This window comes from Canis lupus, chromosome 29, assembly GCF_003254725.2.
Source record: "Canis lupus dingo isolate Sandy chromosome 29, ASM325472v2, whole genome shotgun sequence".
Lineage (NCBI taxonomy): Eukaryota > Metazoa > Chordata > Mammalia > Carnivora > Canidae > Canis > Canis lupus.
The window spans coordinates 38,903,138-38,924,116 of NC_064271.1; the positions used below are offsets into that span (position 1 = coordinate 38,903,138).

The following is a 20,979-nucleotide window of genomic DNA, read 5'->3' on the forward strand; positions in this document are numbered from 1 at the left end:
TAAATTAGTACTATATATAATGATTCTTATATAATTAACAGAAATATATTTTCCAATCATTTTCAATAATTACAAGTCTTTGTGGGCCAGTTCTTTTATAGTAATGTTTCTTCTCATTATCTGGATAAAAAAATTTGAATCTAGGAATTTAATAATTACCATTAAATTAATTACTATCAATAGTATAATTTACCAATTATACTAATTTATGGCAATTTGATTCAACTTGTAAGTTTATCACTTTAATACTTACTTTATATGTTTAGAAATAGTGACCATCCCTGAATTATCAATGATAAAAAGCTGCTAGTATGAAATGGCTGCAAAGCAAATTTATTTTTCAGTGAAATTACAAAATAATCCTAATTTTAAAATAGTTCTATATAATGTAGTACCAAATATAGGACCATTTCTTGATATATGCAGTCTTTTCAACTAAAAATAAAAATAACTTGTGGTATTGTTTTGTTACTGCCATTTGGTTTTTATTCATTTTGGTTACTATATAATCCCAATTTTTTTTTTTTTTAAAGCTTTTATTTGGGGGCAGCCCTGATGGCTCAGCGGTTTAGCACCGCCTTCCGCCCGGGGTGTGATCCTGGAGACCCGGGATGGAGTCCCACATCAGGCTTCCTGCATGGAGCCTGCTTCTCCCTCTGCCTGTGTCTCTGCCTCTCTCTCTCTCCCTCTCTCTCTCCCTCTCTCTGTGTGAGTGTGTGTGTCTGTCATGAATAAATAAATAAAATCTTAAAAAAAAAAAAAAAAGCTTTTATTTGGGCAGCCTGGGTGGCTCAGTGGTTGAGTGTCTACCTTCAGCTTGGGGTGTGATCCTGGAGACCCAGGATCGAGTCCCACGTTGGGCTCCCTACATGGAGCCTGCTTCCCTCTGCCTGTGTCTCTGCCTCTCTCTCTCTCTCTCTGTGTCTCTCATGAATAAATTTTTATTTATTTATTATAATAATTTTTATTTATTTTTATACTATTTATAAAATTTATTTATTATTTTATTTATTTATTTATCCTGAGCCACTGAGGAGTCCCGATAATCCCAATTTGAATGTCATATTTTATCAAAAACCTTTGTTAGTACAATTAATAGAAATATCTTTATAATTTAACCACTTTATTTACATAGTCATAGACCATAAAATTCACCCATTTGAAATCATAGCTTAATTTTTAAAAGTTAATGGATGTATTTGGGTTATAAAAATTAGAATATGTTATAATAGGTAAAACTAAACTATTAATTGGCTAATCTGTTGATTAAATCCTGTTGAATTTTGTTTTATCTTTTAAATTGGAAAGCTGAATGAAAGTATTACTTTGAAAGTAAGGACTCATTTGAACTGAAAATCATAAAGAAGCAGCACTGTTGCCCAGAGTTAACAGTAGTTAGTACATAGTGATATTGTATAACTTCATTTTGGAATGTAAGCATAGTTTGGCTATCCAGGAAATTTTTTTTATGTGGCTCCTATGTGCATGATTTATTTGAGTATTGACTATTAATTATATACTATTGTGGTGATGTTGTGTGTGTGATGTAATACTTTTTGAATTTACATCACCAATTAAGGAGAAAATTAAAAAAGGATAGATTTTATTCTATTTCATTTCATTTCATTTCATTTCAGAGAGGTATTACTGAAGATGGCTGGAATTGCATTTCTTGCCCAGGTGGTTTAACTGCAGAAGGAAAATGTCACTGTCCCACTGGCCATGTTTTAGGTAAGAAGTAGATTCTTTATGAAAAAGTAGTAATGAATCTTCACTTAGGCTGTTTTTGATAAGAAGATTAATTGAAATTGCTTGGTGAAGAGTATTTTGTTGTCCAAAATTTAATGATATTTAAGACAACAGCAGGCATTAGGAAGAGAATAAAAAGCCCTAATTGGTTAAAAAAAAGTCTTTTTTTTTTTAATTTTTTTTAAAAAAAAGTCTTTATATGATTAGATGGATACTTCCTTAAAATAATGTGATAAAGTATATATGTTTCAACTCAAAAGCCTACATGATGCCAAATAGGGAGAAATGATAAGCATTTCTATTAATGTCAGGATCCAGATAAAGATGTAAACTGTGCACTTAGATAAGTGAAAGAAATAGGAGGTAGAGTAATTAAAAAAGAGGTAAAAATCATTTAAAAATTAATTTTTAATGACTGGATTATATGTTTAGAAACCCAAGGGAATTACTGAAAATTATTATAAACAATTAAGGTTTTTGATACAAAATTATTTTCCAAAAATTAGCCTTCTTCTATCTAAACAACAATTCTTCAGAATATATGAAGAAAAGATCTCATCTAGAGTAGCAACAAAAAAAAGTGCCTAACATGTATAAAATAAATCAATTGAAGAAACCTTTAGAATGCTCCTGTAGGATACAAAAGTTGGCTTTAATAAGTGAAATACAGGGCAGCCCGGGTGGCTCAGCGGTTTAACGCCACCTTCAGCCCAGGGCGTCATCCTGGAGTCCTGGGATCGAGTCCCACATCGGGCTCCTTATATGGAGCCTGTTTCTCCCTCTGCCTGTGTCTCTGCCTCTCTCTCTCTCTCAGTCTATCTGTGTCTTTCATGAATACATACCATGTTCTAGGAGGGGAAAATGAAATTACTATAAAGATGTCTGCTCCCCAATGCCAGTCTGTCCATTTAACGGAACTCTAATAAATTCTACTAGGATATTGTTTGTCTGTTTTAGAGACTACACAACTAATTCCACAATTTATCTGGAAAAAGTGTGAAAAACCAAGACAATTATGAAAAAGCTTAAAGTAGAGAATCAAATAGATCCAATCTCAATTGGAATGTGATATGTGATAAATGTGGTATTTTATGTCAGTGGAGAAAAAACTGATTAGTAATGATACTGGGGAACCTTGGAAAATGCTAAGTTGGGTTTCTAACTTATTCCTTAAAGACAAATGAATTTCAGGTCAATCAATTATTTAATTATTAAATATGAATCTATAAAGGATCAGTAAAAAATAGGAAAAATTTTTTTAGTCTTAATGTGGAATAGGCCTACGTATGAGGAGAAACCTAGAATTTATACAAGGAAACATTGGTTAATTTTACTAAATACGAATTCTAATATCACATAAAGAAATTATAAACAATACTAGGAAAACACCAAACTAGAGAAAAATTTATAGTGCATACAATCAACAGAGGTCTAAGTTCTGCAATATACATAAAACTTCTTTTTTTAAAAAATATTTTATTTATTCATGAGAGACACAGAGAAAGACAGAGGCAGAAGGGAGCCCAATGTGGCACTCAATCCCAGGACCACGGGATCACGCCCTGAGCTGAAGGCAGATGCTCAACCACTGAGCCACCCAGGCATCCCTATATAAAACTGTTATGAATAAATAAGAGCAAGAGGAAAAGCTGAATTTAAGAAAATGGCCCAAAATTATGAATAAGCTTCAGAAAGAAAAAAATGCTAAATGTGAGAAACAAGCTGAACCTTAGAGTAAGAATAATATTAATTAAAATGTTATTTTTAACCTACCAGATTTTATTATCAACATTTTTGAACTTTGATAATGTTTGCACCCAACTTAAGGTTGCATGAAAGGGAAATAGTTATTGTATATTGCTGGGGAATTATAAATTGGTGCAATCTCTGTGGAGAGCAGCTTTACAGTTATTTATCAAATGCAGATCATCACCCAAGTAGCCCTCATATAGGAATTTCCGTTCTAGTGTAGGGAAATACATGTCTGAAGAAGTATATGCATGGCTTCTTATTGCAACATTAGTCCCAAGACAAAATATTGTAAAGAATGTCAAAGTCCGGTAAGATATTAGTCAAACTGTCATACATCCATGCAATGGTGTAGGATACAGAAAAATATAATTATTATACAGAAAAATAATGCAGTTCTCTAAGTATTACTATAGAAACAAATACATTAAATAAAAAAACAAGCTATAGAAAAGTTCATATTTACTCACCCACAAATATTTGAATACCTCCTATTTGTACTGTTTTCTTTTTCTGGTGAGCTACCATTTATGCTTTCTAAAAATAATAAATTCATAGGTGCTTACGCAGCTTTATTCTGGAAGAATTCACAAGGAGCTAAGAGCAGTATTGCCTCCAGTGTGGAGAACTGGCTATCTGGGGGAAAAGGGTGGGAAAGAGACTGAATTCTCACTTTAAATTTTTCTGTGCCTTTTATTTTCATATTCTACGTATATATTATTTATTCAAAAATTGAATTTTTAAAGAAAAATCCCTGCCATCAAGTTATTTAAAATCTAGTTAGAAGGCAGGATATGCAAATGGAAAAGTAATTTGCAGAATAAGATAGCAACAAAATATTTTCACAGGAACACATATATTAAATCATGAAATGAACATTCTAGACAATAAATGGAAGGAAGAACTCACTTCAGCCAGGGTTATTTGGGAAAGTTAGCATGGCAGTATAATAGTGGGGCCTTGAATGATTAATGGGATTTCAAAAGGAAGCAAGAAAGAGAACATTCTAGGCAGAAGGAAGAGTGAACAGAGGTATTATTATAAGTATAAACATCTAGGTGGAATATAAAGGGATTATGGGAATAACAGTGTAGTGAGTTTAAAGGTTCGTTGGTCGAGATTATGGGAGTCTTGAATGGTAGCATGTTCTATGGGCATAGGCCTTTTGTTGAGCTCCTACTGTGGCCTGGCCATTGTCCAGGAGCATGGAGGGTAAGACAGTGAAAAAAAGACCGTGAACAGGAATGCAGTCCCTGCCCTCATGAAGTTGATGGTTAAGGAGTGGAGGCCGGAAGTAGGGAGAGTGTGAAGAGGCTGCTGCAGTACTGTAGACAGGCAGCGACAAGGGCCTGAACCAGAGTTAGAACACATTATACCCACAGGAGTAGACGCCAGAAACATCGAAAGGATGATAATAGATGAGATGAGTGAAGGAATATGGGGATGAGGAAAAAGGAAAGTCAAAAATATCTTTGGGATTTCTAAGTGGAGATGAAGATGATGAGGTTCATAGATTCAAATGCTGTGACCGAGTTCTGAAATGACTCGTGACAGTCAGAGGTTGCAGTTTTAATGAATTGCTAAGAACGGAGGCTAGATGCCAGGGGGATCAGGCAAGGGCTCTGACACTGAGTGACCCCTTAAGGTTGGGTGACCGCTGTGAAAACAGTATTTCACTATTTTATTTTTTAAAAAGATTTTATTTATTTACTTGAGAGACAGAGTGAGCAAGGGTGAGATCGACAGAGCACGAGCTGGAGGAGGGGCAGAGGGAGAGGGAGAAGCAGACTCCCTGCTGAGCAGGGGATCCTGCTATGGGGCTCCGTCTTGGAACTCCAGGATCATTGCCTGAACTGAAGGCAGATGCTTAACCCACTGAGCCACCCAGGCGCCCCAGTGTTTCACTATTTTAGAGGCTACTATTACATACTCAAAATTCTCTGTGTGAGCTCCTTAGAGCCATCTTGAACTTTTGCTGTTAATTTGTTCTGTGGATTTGCAAGAAGGCCTACTAGGGGAGAGTGGACAGAAAGAAGGTACATCTTCTGGCATAAGCTCTTTCAACTCTTGCCATTTCTGGCATAGGAAGAAAAGCTCAGATAATCAGGTAAATAGTTTTTTAAAAATAAATGCAGTAAGTATATATCATTAAAAATATCAAATCATGAGGCTACAAAATGAGAAATGAAAGTCTACACTTCTCATCTGTTTCATTTCCCAGAAGCTACCCTAAGGTAGTTAATTATTTATTTTCTATCCTTTCCAAGTTTTTAAAAATATTACAAAAAAAAAAATAAAAAAAAAATAAAAATATTACAAATATTTTGGAGTGTTTATTTGCAGTGTACTTTGGAGAGAGTACTCTAAGAGCACACATAGGTTTATTGCTTAAAAAGGCATGTATTTTTCAACTTTAAAATTTTACTTTTTAAAATTAATGTGTTTATATGGCTAGAAATATATATAGTATAGAAAAATATAAAAACTAAGCCCTTTCCCTTCTGCCCTTATTTTCATTCCTAGTTCTCTAATGTAAGCACTATTAAGTTTCTTTTGTGTTCTTCAAGAATGCTTTATGTATGTGTGTCTTTATACGTTCTTGAAAATATTTATATGTTGTCATGCTCACTTATTCATAAATATTTGTTGATAAAAAGTTAAAATAATTTTTAAAATAAATTTTTAAAACTTCACTAAACAGAAGGGCAGTTAAGCTAAGAGGCATTAGCTAGTCAATGCCAGCAGATTGTTGTCATCATGTAAGAACGTGGGTCCCATGAAATCAGATTTTCCTATTTTTTTAAATAGGAAAAAATTTTTAAAAGATGCCAAAAATATACAATTTTTATATGAAACCTTTCGATTTAAATTTTTTCCAATTAAAATATGTTTATTGGGTACTGCCTTTGATTGAGCAGTGAATCAAACTTAGGTTCTAGTGGCAAGAGGAAGACAATAATGAATCTCAAAAATGAACAGTATATGCCAGGTGATGCTAAGTGCTATGAAGACAAATGAAGCAGGACAAGGGAGAGAGAACAAGTGTTATTTTACATGGATGATTGTGGAAGACCTCTTTTGAAAGGTAATATCTGAGGGAAGATTTGAAGGAAGTGAGGGACAGAGCTATAGAGATGACTAGGGTACTCATGCTAGGCAGAGGGAAGAGCAAGTACAAAGATCCTGAGGTGGGAGCGTACCGAGCATGTTCAAGGAGCAGCAGATACACCGATATGGCTGAAGCAAAGAAGGAGGAAAACAAGCAGATGGGTCTGGAAAGTTGAGGTGATTGTGTGCAGACCACAGAAGGCCTTGTAGGCTATGATAGTGACCTTAGAAATTACCCCAAGTGAGATGCAAGGCCACCGGAAGGTTTTCAGGGGATTAAAATTATCACACATGGTTTCTGCCTAAAGCATAGAGCCAGGGCTCCAATTAGGAAGCTGTTGTTAAAGTCCAGGTGATAGATGATGGCCCTTGGCCTGGGGTAGAGTTGTGGAGGTAGAGAGAATAACTCAGTTTCTGGATATATTTTGAAGAAAGAGCTAACAAGATTTGCAGATTTATTTTTTAATTTTAATTTCATTGTTTTTAATGTGCAATGTAAAAAGAAACGATACTCTTAAGGCTTGGGGCCTGAGTAAATGGTCCAATGGAATTGCCATTTACTAAGACAGGAATGACTGTAGGAGAAACAAGTCATTCACCTTTACTTCAGTTAAAATCATTTTTAACATCTTGTAAAAAAACATTATGGATAAAACATTATTGATAATATTATGATTGGGACTAATGGTCTTTGACCAATTTTCCCAATGCTGGTTCTCTGTTAATTCCCGTAGCCTCAGAGTAATTGTTATCATTTTGATGTGCGTGCACATACATGTTTGCATGTGTGTTCTAGATATGTTCTAGAACCTTTTTTTCTTGTTTTTAAAATATACACTATACCCACAGGAAATATAGCTGGTATTTTTATATAAATGTTTCATACCAAAAATATTGTTCTACAGCATACTTTCTCCAGTTACCAGTATGATCTGTTGGATTACCTCATTCTTCTTAATCTACTCCATAGTATTTCATAGTATTTCATAGGTTGAATATACCATCATTTTGCTATTGTAAATTTTTTTTTATTTTTTATTTTATTTTTTTTTTGAATTTTTATTTATTTATGATAGTAACAGAGAGAGAGAGAGAGAGGCAGAGCACAGGCAGAGGGAGAAGCAGGCTCCATGCACCGGGAGCCCAACGTGGGATTCGATCCCGGGTCTCCAGGATCACGCCCTGGGCCAAAGGCAGGCGCCAAACCGCTGCGCTACCCAGGGATCCCTGCTATTGTAAATTTTTAGGTTGTTTTCTAACAAGGAATGCTTCAGTAAATATCCGTATATACATGTACCAATATTTCTGTAAGTTAGGTATCTAAAAATGAAATTGTAGTGTTGAAAAGTATGTGAATTTAAAATTTTAATAGGAGCTACCAAAAACCGTCTAAGTTGTAGAAATATGTCAGCTGTCTATGAAATTACTTGTCTCTATATACTCGCTGTAACAGAAACAGACAGGTAAGAAGTAAAAAAAAAAAAAAAAAAACCAAAAACAAAAACTTGAAGAAAATACTTATGATTTGGAAAATTAGTTGCTTTTTTTTTTATTCTTCCTTTATTTTTTTATTCTTTATTTTTTTTTTTTAGGATTTTATTTATTTATTCATGAGAGAGAGAGAGAGGGAGACTCCATGCAGGGAACCCAAAGTGGGACTCGATCCCAGGACTCCAGGATCACACCCTGGGCCAAAGGCAGGGTCTAAACTGCTGAGCCACCAAGGGATCCCAGAAAATCAGTTTTTGTATTTTTTTTATGTGGGAATGAGGAAGTCTTCACTTTTCAATACTTTTTTATGGTGATGTTTAACATGCTTCTTCTGCAAATCGGATATTTTGAAAATTATTAGGATAATAATTACAAGTGGGCTTCACAAAGTATATAGAAGATTAATGTTGACTTTGAGTTACATCTTAATTTTGTTTCTGATTGTTTAGTGGAAAGAGATGTTAATGGAACGTTGTTGTCTCAAGCAACTTGTAAGCTCTGTGATGAAAATGAAAACTCTTTCACAGTAGCAAATACTTTAGGAAACAGGTAAGCAGTGTGCCGAGTGCTGACTTTAAATACCATCTTACATTTGTATGGAATTTGTACCCTTTTATTTGAAGATTTTATTTATTAGAGAGAGCAAGAGAGAGAGAACACCAGCAGGGTGAGGGGCAGAGGGAGAACCAGACTCCCCACTGAGCAGGGAGCCTGATACAGGGCTCGATCCAGGGACTCCAAGATTATGACGTGAGCCGAAGGCAGGTGCTTAACTGACTGAGCCACCCAGGTGCCCCTCAAATCTGCGTTTTTAAATACTTCCTGTGATATCACTTCTCCTCACAATAACCTTAAGGATAGAAGTAGACATTAACATATAAAGAAACTGAAGCTCAGAGAATGAGACTGATTAGAGTGCGTTGGCCCATTCTCTTATCAGTTGTTTGACCTTGGCAAGCTTAGTAAGTCAGTCTTGTCTTTAAAATGGAGATTCTCCACCCACTTCATAGGCTTTTATCACAGCTTAGAAATCAATATGTGAATTCTTAGCCTAGTACTTTAGAGTAAAGGCTCCGTAAAAGGTAGCTGTTTTTGTTTGTTGTTGTCATGTAATTTGTATGATCTAGAATATATATAGTATATAAATATTAACATCTATTCACAGCATACTATGTGCTAGGAACTGTGCTTTGTAATAAAGTTCTATAAAAAATTAATAAATGATAATTATAGTAACCCAAAAGAAGCCTGATTTATAGCCCTATTCTCTATCACTACTTGTCTCCCCTTCTTGCATGCTTGCATGCACACCACGTACACACACACACCCCTGCCTCTCTAACTCAAGCATAATATCCCTATTTCAACTTCTTCAAATTTTTTTTAAAGGGCTACATGATGACTTCCCTCTAAGCACAGTTTTCTCTTCAGTTCCCAAGTTTAAAATAGAAAATCCTTGAGTAGGGATCCCTGGGTGGTGCAGCGGTTTAGCGCCTGCCTTTGGCTCAGGGCGCGATCCTGGAAACCCGGGATCGAATCCCACATCGGGCTCCCGGTGCATGGAGCCTGCTTCTCCCTCTGCCTCTCTCTCTCTCTGTGTCTCTGCCTCTTTCTCTCTCTCTCTCTCTGTGTGTGTGACTATCATAAATAAATAAAAATTAAAAAAAAAAATCCTTGAGTAGTTTCTGAGGATATTTAGTATTGGGTCACTACTTCTCTTAGGCTGACTACATCCCCAGGCCTTCCCTTCCAGTTCTGCTTCACGCCTAGGACTATGTCCCTAGTCCTCACACTAGGACTATGGGACTAGGACTATGGGACTAAGACTATGCCATGTCCCATCCCCTTTCACCTGCTCTATCTTAAGAGTAATGAATACTACAAACCCATCAGTGTCCCCACTACTCTGGCGGATGCTCTCCCTCCCTGTATATCATGCATTAATGAAAGCTATATTTTCCTAAAATAAATAAGGAAAATGAATAGACTTTAAAAGTGTTTATTATAAGTTTAATGAAGGGATAGATACACATATCTTCTTTTTGCTTTGTGACAGTCAAAGGAGACTGTGTGACAGAGCCAAGGAAAGTAGATTTGATATAACTGCATATGAACAGATTGGATTTCATTTCTATGAGTTTGTTGGGCTCTTAATTGAGTGGCTTACCATATCTGCTATTCAATATTACTTGTTATGTACATTTCATATAGTTTCTAAAGAATACTCTCCTATTATTGGTTAATTTTATTTATTTATACCTTGTAATACAAGGAATGGTAGAAAACCAATCAATGTTAGTATTTTTAGTGTGTTTACTTTATTGCAAGTAATTACTTAGCTAAATGAATCTATTCTAATCTAATCTATTCAGCATTTAGAAAGACAGCTGTTTGATGGAATTAAGTCTAGCATAATTCATTAACATTTAAAATTTTTTTTTGTTATGTTGACAGATGTGTCCGATGTGAACCAACATTCATCAATACCAGCAGGACTTGTGCATGTTCAACACCGAACATTTTAGTAAGGCTCATCAAATTAATGAAGTATATATTTTAAAATTAAGTTGCTTATACCTTTCCATAAACTTTTTTTTTTTTTTTTTAATTTATGAAGACAGGGGGATTATGTTTCAGCAGCACAGGGAATTTTCCTTCACGTGTAATTTCATCTGCCCGTTATGGAGATCTTGTGAGTATGTTTCAGTTTTTTTTGTTGCATTTTTATTGCGTTACTGCCTTTGGTCATCAATCTGGGACTAAAATGAGAAACAGTTTTGTGTAAGTCATTTTATTTTTTTTTTTTTATTTTTTATTTTTTTGTGTAAGTCATTTTAAAACAAATTATCAATCTAAGAAATTTTAACCACTTAGCATTATTATTTATAAGTACAGTTATTCTCTACCTTGGCTCATCCTTTTTGAGTGAACCACCAAATGCTTAAGCTGGGAAGTTCTTTTACAGATCCTAGAAAGAAGGCAGCATTATGTGTTAAGAGCACCAGAGAGTCTAGTCTTGAACCCTGGATTTGCCAGTTACTAGTTTTATATCCTTGGACTTACTTAATATATCTAAACTTTAGTTTTATTGTCTGTATATTGAACATAGTAATAATACTTAACCTCACAGTGCCTGCACATGGTAATCACTGGAGAAATGAGGGTTATTCATATCTGGCCAGATTCCTTCTTTTGTAGATGACAGCACGGAGGCCTAGGGTTAGAGCCTCTGCAACACATGCTGGTCTGACAGTGTCTTCTATGTCAAATGGGAAGAAAGAGGTTGAATTGGAACTGAAGAGATCACAAATCCAAGAGAATAGGAGTTAGATGACTAGGAATTAGTTAATGAGCATTGAAAATACTCAGTAGGCCAGTAGAGCTTGGGGTGGACTGGCTGGGATCTGATTGCTCAAATTGTCCTTAGATCAGTGAGAATGATTAGGAGGGGTTGGAGGATAGCCATGATGAACATAGAATCTAGGCTCTCGATGAATAAAGCAAGAATTCTCCAGTATTGTCTTGTGGGTGTGATAGTAGGCAAGTACCAAATATTTGCAAAACAACAAAATAAATACTAAGAGGTATAAATAGGGAGCTCTGAGATCACCCAAAAATTGGTTCCTTAGCAATAAGATGCATATCATTTGGAGTGTTCCTCCCCAGGTGATAGTGACCTTCTGTATACCAGTGTCAAACTTGTAGGCCTTTATTTTCATTTTTTTCGTGTGTTTTCCTTTTTAAAAAAATTTTGCCAAAAGGACCAGCAGATCTCTTCTCCCTCTTTGGTGTCAGATCAGTCATTTAGAGCTCCCATCTCTTTCAGTCTCATCTGGAATAAGTCCTTAGTCTTTTCCTGCCTTTCATGAACTCCACAACTTTGAAGGTTACAGGTCTTACTTACAGTCTATCGGATGACTCTTGACCTGGGTCCATCCAGTTTTTCCTCATAATCAGGACATGCTTGGCAGGAAACCACAAAAACGATGTCCTGCTTTTCTCAGTGCATTGTACCAAAACAGAAGGCATGCAACATCCGTATGTCCTATCACTGGTGATGTTAACGTAGATCACCTGCTGTAAAGTCACCGTGTCTGCTACAAGGGTACCATTTTTCCCTTTGTAATTGGTTAGTATTTAGTGAGGACAATTTGCAAGATTATGCTTCATCTTCACAAAACATTAACAATAAGTTCAATAACAGTAAGCTTTACTCTCCATCAGTTATGCTTGCCTTTATCAACCACTACTATGATGGTTGCCAAATGTTTCCATCATTCGTTCTACATTTATTAATTAACCTTCTACTGTAAGGAAGAATTTTCCCTTCTCCCCATATATATATTTATTTGTTTCTGTCAGTATAGATTAGTGGGTTCCTATTTTATTCAATTGGTTATAATCCAGTATATGCATTATTTGTTTTGGTGCTCAAATTGTCCTAGATTTAGCCATTGAAGCCCCTTCAAGTTAGCTCCTTTTCTTTTTTTTTTTTTTTTTCCCCAAGTTATCTCCTATATCTTTTTTATATGTCTCCATCATTCTTTGAGGATTTCTTACCTTTCTGACACAGCAAGATTTCCAGGCTTATCTTATACTTTTCCTACCCCAGTCCTGGAATCAGACATTTTTTTTAGTTTTATTTTATTTTATTTATTTTCTTTTTTTAAATTTTACTTATTTAATTTTATTTATTTTATTTTAATTTTATTTGACAGAGTGAGTGAGTGTGAGAGATAGCACAAACAGTAAGGAGGAGTAGAGGGAAGAAGCAGGATTGAGGGAGAAGCAGACTCCCCACTCAGGTTATGATCTGAAGGTAGACACTCAACCAGCTGAGCCACTCTGGCACCCCATCAGCTATTTTTCTAAGATTTTCTGGAGTACAGTATTTAGAAACCAAGGTTACCATACTTAGAATGCCCTCTTAGGAGACAGAGCCAAAAAATATATACACACACAGTTAAATACATAAACACATCTATAACTATTTTTATATTTTGTATATATATTGAAGTAAATGAGTTCATACTGATACTTTCAACTCCAAAGCAATACTTCAGCATTCATTCTAACATTTCCTTTTGACAGATTTTAAGTGCCTTCTCCAGTAGTGAGAAATCTTGGTCTCATCCTCACTTAACTTGTTTACCTGGTATAACAGTCTTTCAACCAAGCTACTCTTTTCCACACCACCTGCACGTCCTCCCTTCTTCACACCCCTGTGCAGTAGATCCATTGTAGACTTCTCTGTTAAGAAAAGGTGGGCAGGGAAAGGCAATTCCATTCTTAAAGTTCATCTGATTCAGTGAACGCATTTCATTTAAACATATGAATCTTGAACACTAACTGATGCTTTCCTAAGGACAAATTTAGAAACCTTGATTTTAAGTCGACTATTTTATAATTAGTGTTGAGACAGGTTCTGTGTAGTTATATGAGACATGTAAACAAATGTAGTCAAAATTCTGTGACTATCCTGGCCCAGTCCTCAGCCGGGCACCCTTGGCAGTTCACCTGTAGGTTGGTCAGGGCCTAAGGGACCAGTTCAAAATAAATCCACAAGATACTGGATGGATTGATAAACCAGAATGCATACTTATTAGTTTATGTTGTTCCTGTAATTGGCAGCTAGACTAAAGTACTTGTATTAACTTGATAATTTACACTCTTCCTAACTGGAAAAGTATACTTAGAACATGACAGATCAGATGTTTTTTGGATAATACAAAATTGAAACATAATTAGTTTTGTATAATTTTATGAGAGGCATTTAATCCCACTGTAGGAATGTACCTGCCAATCAGTAATAAAGAATTTCTATATACTTGAGTCAGTGTCTTCCCATTGTCTTTCGCTGAAGATAGTAATAGTGATTAGTGATCTAGCATCTTGGTTGTATGTTTTTCTCACTTTCATTTTGAAAATTTCAAAATCACAGAAGAGTTCAAAATACAAAACCATGACTATATATATATTTCACCAAGGTTAACCAGTTATTAATGTGATGCTGCATTTGCTTTATCTTTCCATGTGTATATAAAATGCATACATATACACACACACACTTTTTTTTCTGAGCAACTTGAAAATAAGTCATGGATGTATGACACTTCACTCCTAGGTATTTTATTATGTAGCTTCTAAGAACAAGGGGGCTTTTGTTGGCATCACAGCAAAGAAATTTAAAATTAATGTAATAGAATTACCTGATACATCGTTCATATTCAAATTTCCCCTCTTGTTCCAAGAATGTCCTTTATGCCTGCCCTCTCCCCTTTTTGCAGGCACATAGTGGGGAGGTGAGAATCCAAGAATCCATTTAAGGATCCCACACTGCAATTAATCTTTTAATTTTCTTTAATCTAGACCCTATTCTGTTTTGCTTTTATGGGTTTTTGTCATTGTTTTTGCTGTTGTTTTATGCCATTGCATAAAGAGTCAAGGCCAGCTGTCATGTAGAGTATCCCGCATGTAGACATTTCTGATTGTTTTCTCATGATTAAGATTCAATGAAACATCTTTTTTGCAAGAATATGATATAGGTGTTGTATACTGCCATTGCATCATAACAAAGAGCACAACATGTTAAGTGCTCCATTTCCTGGTGAAGCTAAATTCAGTGGCCAGGTCACCATGGTATCTTCCACTTCTCTTCATTGTAAAGGTACTGTGATTAATAAGTTAGTCTGAAATTTTAATTTGGCACTGTGTAAATACCCATTTTAATGGCCATTGATAAGCCAGCCCGTGCCTGAGTCAAGTTTTAAATTGGTCATTTCACAATGATTTCACAGTTCTCTTATTCCCTCTACACTTACTAGTTAGCAATCTTCTGTAAAGAGTGCTTTCCTTTCTCTCTGCTTTTTTTTTTTGTTTTTACTTTATTGTGAACTCATGAAATCTTTGTTTATTCAATGTGTTATAATTGTTTACTATTATTTTTTTTTCAAAGCTCAAATTGTCCTAAATTTTGAGAGATTTCCTGTGTTATTTGGACATGTCTCCATCAGTCTTTTTGTACTTTGTTGGTTTCTCTATACCATGTTCCAGGCTCAACCAATATAATTTTTTTTAATTTTTATTTATTTATGATAGTCACAGAGAAAGAGAGAGAGAGAGAGAGAGAGGCAGAGAAACAGGCAGAGGGAGAAGCAGGCTCCATGCACCGGGAGCCCGACGTGGGATTCGATCCTGGGTCTCCAGGATGGCGCCCCAGGCCAAAGGCAGGCGCTAAACTGCTGCGCCACCCAGGGATCCCCCAATATAATTTTTAATAGTTACCGAACACTCTCATTAATGTACTGAAATTTATATAATAGTAGTACCTTTGAATATTTAGGTTTTCTGTTATTAATAATATTGCTATCAACCATTTTATGCACATAGATATGTTTTTCCTTTTGGAGAGATTATTTCCTTAAGCTAAGTTTCCTAAGTGTTTCTAAACTCCTGGGTTAAAATGTGTAGATATAACTTTGTGAAAAGATCATACATCTTTAACATTGCCACTAGAATAGTCCATGGGTTTATTTTATACAAATTTCCAAGCACCATTGTAACTGCTTTCCATTTTTACTAATTTTTTAATGTGATCTGCGGTCTTATACATACATGTGAGTTTTTTCATAAAAAGGGAGAATTTTTGCTTCTTGAGAGATGAAAATAATGACTTATAATTTTATTTTTGATAGCTTTGGTACCATGTTCCATATAATTTGGTGTTATCTCCTCTGTACATGCATGTCCAGAAGATATACTCTGAATGGTGTTTCTCAGTGTGTCATTTTTTAGCAAGATGTTCAGATAAGCTTTAAACCAGTGGTTCTTAGCCAGAGATTTGTATCTGCAGCTTTCAGAGCACATGCATGCTTTGGTCTCGTCTTGGAGATTGATTTGGAATACAGCCAGGCATTTTCTGTTCTTAGGAAATTCCACAGGTGATTCTGATGTTCATCATTGTTTGAGAATCACCACTTTGGAGATTTTAAATATTGGTTATTCTGTATATCCCCGATTTCCTGTTGCTTAAAAATCATTCATAAATATTTGTCTTTTATTACTTGCCAATTTAATGCAGTATAATAATCCTAAATCAGCAATGTTAACAATGAAATACTGAATCAGTATCTAGGTTTTCTTCTATATTTTGCCATTTTGTTGTTTCTCGTATTACTAAAATGGGCGTTTATTTTTTTTGGATTATAGACACTCTTTGTTTCCTTATATCTTTTGCTGAAGTGACATGATTTTGCAGTGCAGTCCTTATTTGTGATAACTGAATTTGGTTAGAATTAATTCTTATAGTCCCATTAAAACTATTTTCTGGTAACACTGAGAAAGTAATAGTAGATATTTTCCATTGGAAAATATGCACATTAATGTTTTTCTAGCAATGTAGGTAAGAAATCTTCATTTGCATTTAAAACTAAAACTTATCTTGTGGTGCATGGGTGGCTCAGCCAGTTAAGCTTCTACCTTCAGCTCAGGTCATGATCAGGGTCCTGGGATCAAGCCCTGCATTGGGTTCCCTGCTCAGCGGAGAGTCTGCTTCTCCTTCTCCCTCTGTCCCTCCCCCTGATTGTGCTCTCTCTTTCTCTCAAATAAATGCATTTTTTTAAAAAAAATCTTAAAGTAAAAATAAAATTAAGAAACTGAAACTTCTCTTTTTGTGAACAGGGCATGTCTTTGACTTCAGAATGGTTTGCAAAGTATTTGCAGTCATCAGCAGCTGCTTGTTGGGTGAGTTTGAATTTTTTAAAAATAATTTTATTTCATTTTGAAGAATTGTGCCACCGTTTTTTTCTTCAGATAATAAAAGTCTTCTAAGTAGATATATCTCCATGGTCATATTCTATAAGAAGAATAGGCCATTTCTAGTGGAAAGAAAATATACAAAATTGAATGTCTTCAAGGTTGTTCAGCTGGAATTGAGTGTTAGGGGAAGGTGATTCATACTGTCACTTAGTACATATTTATTAATAATCTGCTGTGTTCCAGGCCCTATTCTCAAATCAGGTAATATATTTCAGAAAAAGACAGGAAAAAAATCCCTCATGGAATTATATTCTAGGTAAATGCAGGCAGTTCTAAGTGCTATGAAGACAAATTAACCAGGATAAAGAGCATAGAGAGTGACAGGGGTACTATTTTATATAGGGTGGTCAGGATAGGTATCTCTGTGTGTGATACCTGAACAAAGTTCTGAGGAAGTGAGAGCCACAGCAAATGCAGAGGTTCCAAAGCAGGAGTTCTCTGGTATGTTCATGCTTAATAAACAGGAAGGGGGCTAGAGCGGCCAAAGCCGAGTGAGTGATGAAAAGTGGAGAGATGAATTTGGGGATGCAGGGGGTGGCCATGGTGAGAATGTGGAGTTTACTGCAAGGGGGATATATGTGCTGCCAAAGCAAGTGCTGCAATGAGGATAGAAGGATTTTGTGCAAAGGAAAATATGATTGAACTTCAGGTTTTGAAAGGATCACGAGCATGGAGAAGAGATTTTGCAGAAGCAGGGAGACCAGGCAGGAGAGTATTACAGTAATCTGAATGAGAGGTGGTGGACCCACGGACAAGAGTGGTAGCGTGGAAATGAGAGAAGTTCAGTTTCTGGATATACTGTGAAGATTGAGCCAACAGGATCTACTGAGGAGTTGGGTTTGGGAAGGGAAAGAAGATCATTGTAATGTTTAACTTGAATAACTCGTAAAAATGGCATTGCCTCTTCCTGATACGGAAAACTGAGAAGTTTAAGGGGTGAACTCAACAATTAGTATTCTTTTAAATAGAGTTATTTTACTTCATAGTTTTTTTAAATGTCACGCTATGTTTTTAGTTCTTTTTTTTTTTTAGTTCTTTATTCAGTTGCTTATCTTTATAGTTTCACCTATAACTTACAATTAAAATGCCCACATTATTCATGTAGAGAGTTCTTTTTTACTTAAATTAGAGGAAAGGTATTAAAGAGCAAAAGAATATTGCCAAAAAGAATTTGTAGACTAGGTACAATTAAAACCAAGCATAATTTTTATATGAGTTTTTGCTAGAGTATTAAAGTCCATGTTACATCTCTTTGCCATGGTTCCCTCCTAGGTGTATGCCAACCTAACATCCTGCCAAGCTCTCGGAAACATGTGTGTGATGAACATGAATTCTTACGACTCTACCACTTTTGATGCATGCCGACTGTTTCAGGTTATCTTTGAAAATACTGCTGGACTGCGCACTGTTCACTCTGTTTCATTTTGGTAAAGATACCCTGATTGTTGAATTGTCATTTTAACCAGATTGAGTGCAGTTCCTTTTGGTACCCCATTACTAAAACAACTCTAATTGTTTACAGGAGACAGAATCTTCCATGGCTGTTCTATGGAGACCAGCTGGGATTAGCACCTCAAGTACTTAGTACCACACCTCTTCCTACAAATTTCAGTTTTAAAGGGGAAAACCAGGTATAAGTCACTAGATTTTTAAAGAACAACTGTATTTTGATTTCTCATTTTAAAAGGTCATAAGAATGTTATTAGTCATAATTCTTGATTCTTTAGGTTGTTTTTTAAAAATGTGATTATTAAACCTAAAAATCAGGTGCTTATAGGAATTAAACAGTATAGCATTTTGCAGTCTTACCAGTATATGGATACCTCTGGATTATGTGGTTGTGGCGGCAAGTAGCGCTCGTGGGACTGAGAAGGTAGTTTACGTCACCAAATGCCAGATAAACTCAGGCCTTCTGTATCTCTGCATGTTTAAGAAGTGCTTCTAAAGATTGATTGGGACTCTGTGCCATTTCCTGAGCATTTCACAGGTCCAAATTTTTACTTTCAGCTTTTTGAGCTTCTAGAAAGATGGACTAGATTATTCTCCCCCGCAGTCACTCCCTCACTCTTCTATACAAGTGCATGCACTTGCGCATGCACATACACACATAACAGGTTTCAGAGGAGGTTATCTGTCACTAGCGTTGCCATCAATTCTGGAATAATAGTTTTAATGCAAAAATATAGTTCATTTATTTTTAGGTGTGTTTAATCATAAAGATACTTAGATTAATTTTGCTTAAAAGTAAAGATAGTTGTATTTGATATTTGATCTCTGGGAAAAGAAAGGATTAGTCAACAATGAATATTTCTTTATAAAATACTGTATTGCTTCTTGCATATGTGACATTATTTTATTCTTATTTTCATTTAATTAGAATAGAAAACTGAAGTTCGTTGCTGCTTCCTATGATGTAAGAGGAAATTTTCTTAAGTGGCAAACTTTAGAAGGAGGTGTTTTACAGGTAAGCATACTTCTAGCTAAAGAATTAGGGATCCCTGGGTGGCGCAGTGGTTTGGCGCCTGCCTTTGGCCCAGGGCGCGATCCTGGAGACCCGGGATCGAATCCCACATCGGGCTCCCGGTGCATGGAGCCTGCTTCTCCCTCTGCCTATGTCTCTGCCTCTCTCTCTGTCTGTGTGTGACTATCATAAATAAATAAAAAAATTAAAAAAAAAAAAAAGAATTACTAATGTGCCTTACTTTTGCCTCAGGCAAAGATGAGGAAAACTAGGTATGTACTAGATTAGAGCATCACTTGCATGCTCTAGTTGATTCTTTTCTAGTGCTTTAAATAAGAATTTCTTCAAAGTAGAGGATCACTGGGGAAGAGGGGGGAAAAGTAAAACAAGATGAAATCAGAGAGGGAGACAAACCATAAGAGATTCTTATTCCCAAGAAACAAACTGAGGGTTGCTGGTGGGGAGTGGGAGGATGGGGTAACTGGGGGATGGACATTAAGGAGCGCATGTGATGTAATGAGCACTGAGTGTGCTCTCTATCTCTGAAACCAATACATTATGTTAATTAATTGAATTTAAATTAACATTTTTTAATTTTAAAAAATAAATAGGTAAATGAATAGTAGCAATAAATAATCAAAAAAAAAGCAGAACATGAGATGTGAATACTGCCGTGTTTATGTGCATCTTTCTTTCCTAATGACATTCGAGTATAAGATAGGCTGCTCTTAAAAGATGACTTGCTTTCCAAAAAAAAAAAAAAAAAAGGAATTTCTTAAAACTACTTTAAATAGTATTATATAAAGCATATGTTATGTCGGGGTTTAAGAACTCTTGACTAAACCCCAATCAAGCAAAAAAAACATTATTCTGAAATATTAATCAGTTGTGGTTTTTTTCTATAGCTTTGTCCAGACACAGAGACAAGACTGAATGCTGCTTATTCTTTCGGAACAACCTATCAACAAAATGTAAGTTTGAACTATACTAGTCTATATTTTAGCTTCATTTTTCACATCAACAGTAATTGGAATCATCTTTGAATTTTCAAAATGTTTCTTAATAATAATGAATAATTTCACTTATAAAATTTTTTAATAATTTGGGTGCACAAAGTCTTACCTTGTTTTCTGTAGAGTTTAAATACCATCTACTGTAAGATTTTCATAATTTTTGTTCATTTACTTCTAGCCATATAGGTTTTAAAAATATATTCTAAGCATTTTAAAATAAAGTGAAAACATTTTTAGTGACTAATAAAAATGTTACTCTCACCTCCCTCTACCCCCGCCCCAGTTAACAAGTACAAAGGCTACTTTTTCTCTCCTTCCATACTTTTTCTTCCTCTATCCTCCCTGACTTTCCTTCCTTTGGAAACCCAGTTTTGAAATTACAGTATGATACAAAGGAATATTATGAGTCCTTAAACTTTTGAAAGACATTGACTTGTCTACAAAAATACTTCTTGAAAAAATGCATATACACACACCATAGAACAGAACTGTGATGAAAATGTCATCATGGAAACTAGATTGGAAGACAATAAACACTTTCTTTTTGACAATAAACATTTTTAACAGTGGTTATCTCTGCATGGTGGGATT

At 35.3% G+C, this 20,979-nt stretch overlaps 1 protein-coding gene across 11 annotated transcripts in view; it reads left to right on the forward strand.

The window, feature by feature from the left end:
• The window catches only part of TMEM67 (transmembrane protein 67), a 75,026-nt gene that overhangs the window by 2,813 nt on the left and 51,234 nt on the right, over window positions 1–20,979 (forward strand). For all 11 annotated transcript variants that reach the window (XR_007407062.1, XR_007407061.1, XR_007407064.1 and 8 more), the window contains exons 3-11: window positions 1,638–1,731; window positions 8,547–8,646; window positions 10,552–10,621; window positions 10,715–10,789; window positions 16,777–16,839; window positions 18,187–18,341; window positions 18,437–18,545; window positions 19,292–19,378; window positions 20,281–20,346. Coding sequence is in view for 5 of the 11 variants with exons in the window: in XM_049103862.1 (XP_048959819.1) it covers window positions 1,638–1,731; window positions 8,547–8,646; window positions 10,552–10,621; window positions 10,715–10,789; window positions 16,777–16,839; window positions 18,187–18,341; window positions 18,437–18,545; window positions 19,292–19,378; window positions 20,281–20,346 (819 nt within the window). In the remaining 6 variants the exon portion in view is untranslated. The remainder of the gene's footprint in view (window positions 1–1,637; window positions 1,732–8,546; window positions 8,647–10,551; window positions 10,622–10,714; window positions 10,790–16,776; window positions 16,840–18,186; window positions 18,342–18,436; window positions 18,546–19,291; window positions 19,379–20,280; window positions 20,347–20,979) is intronic.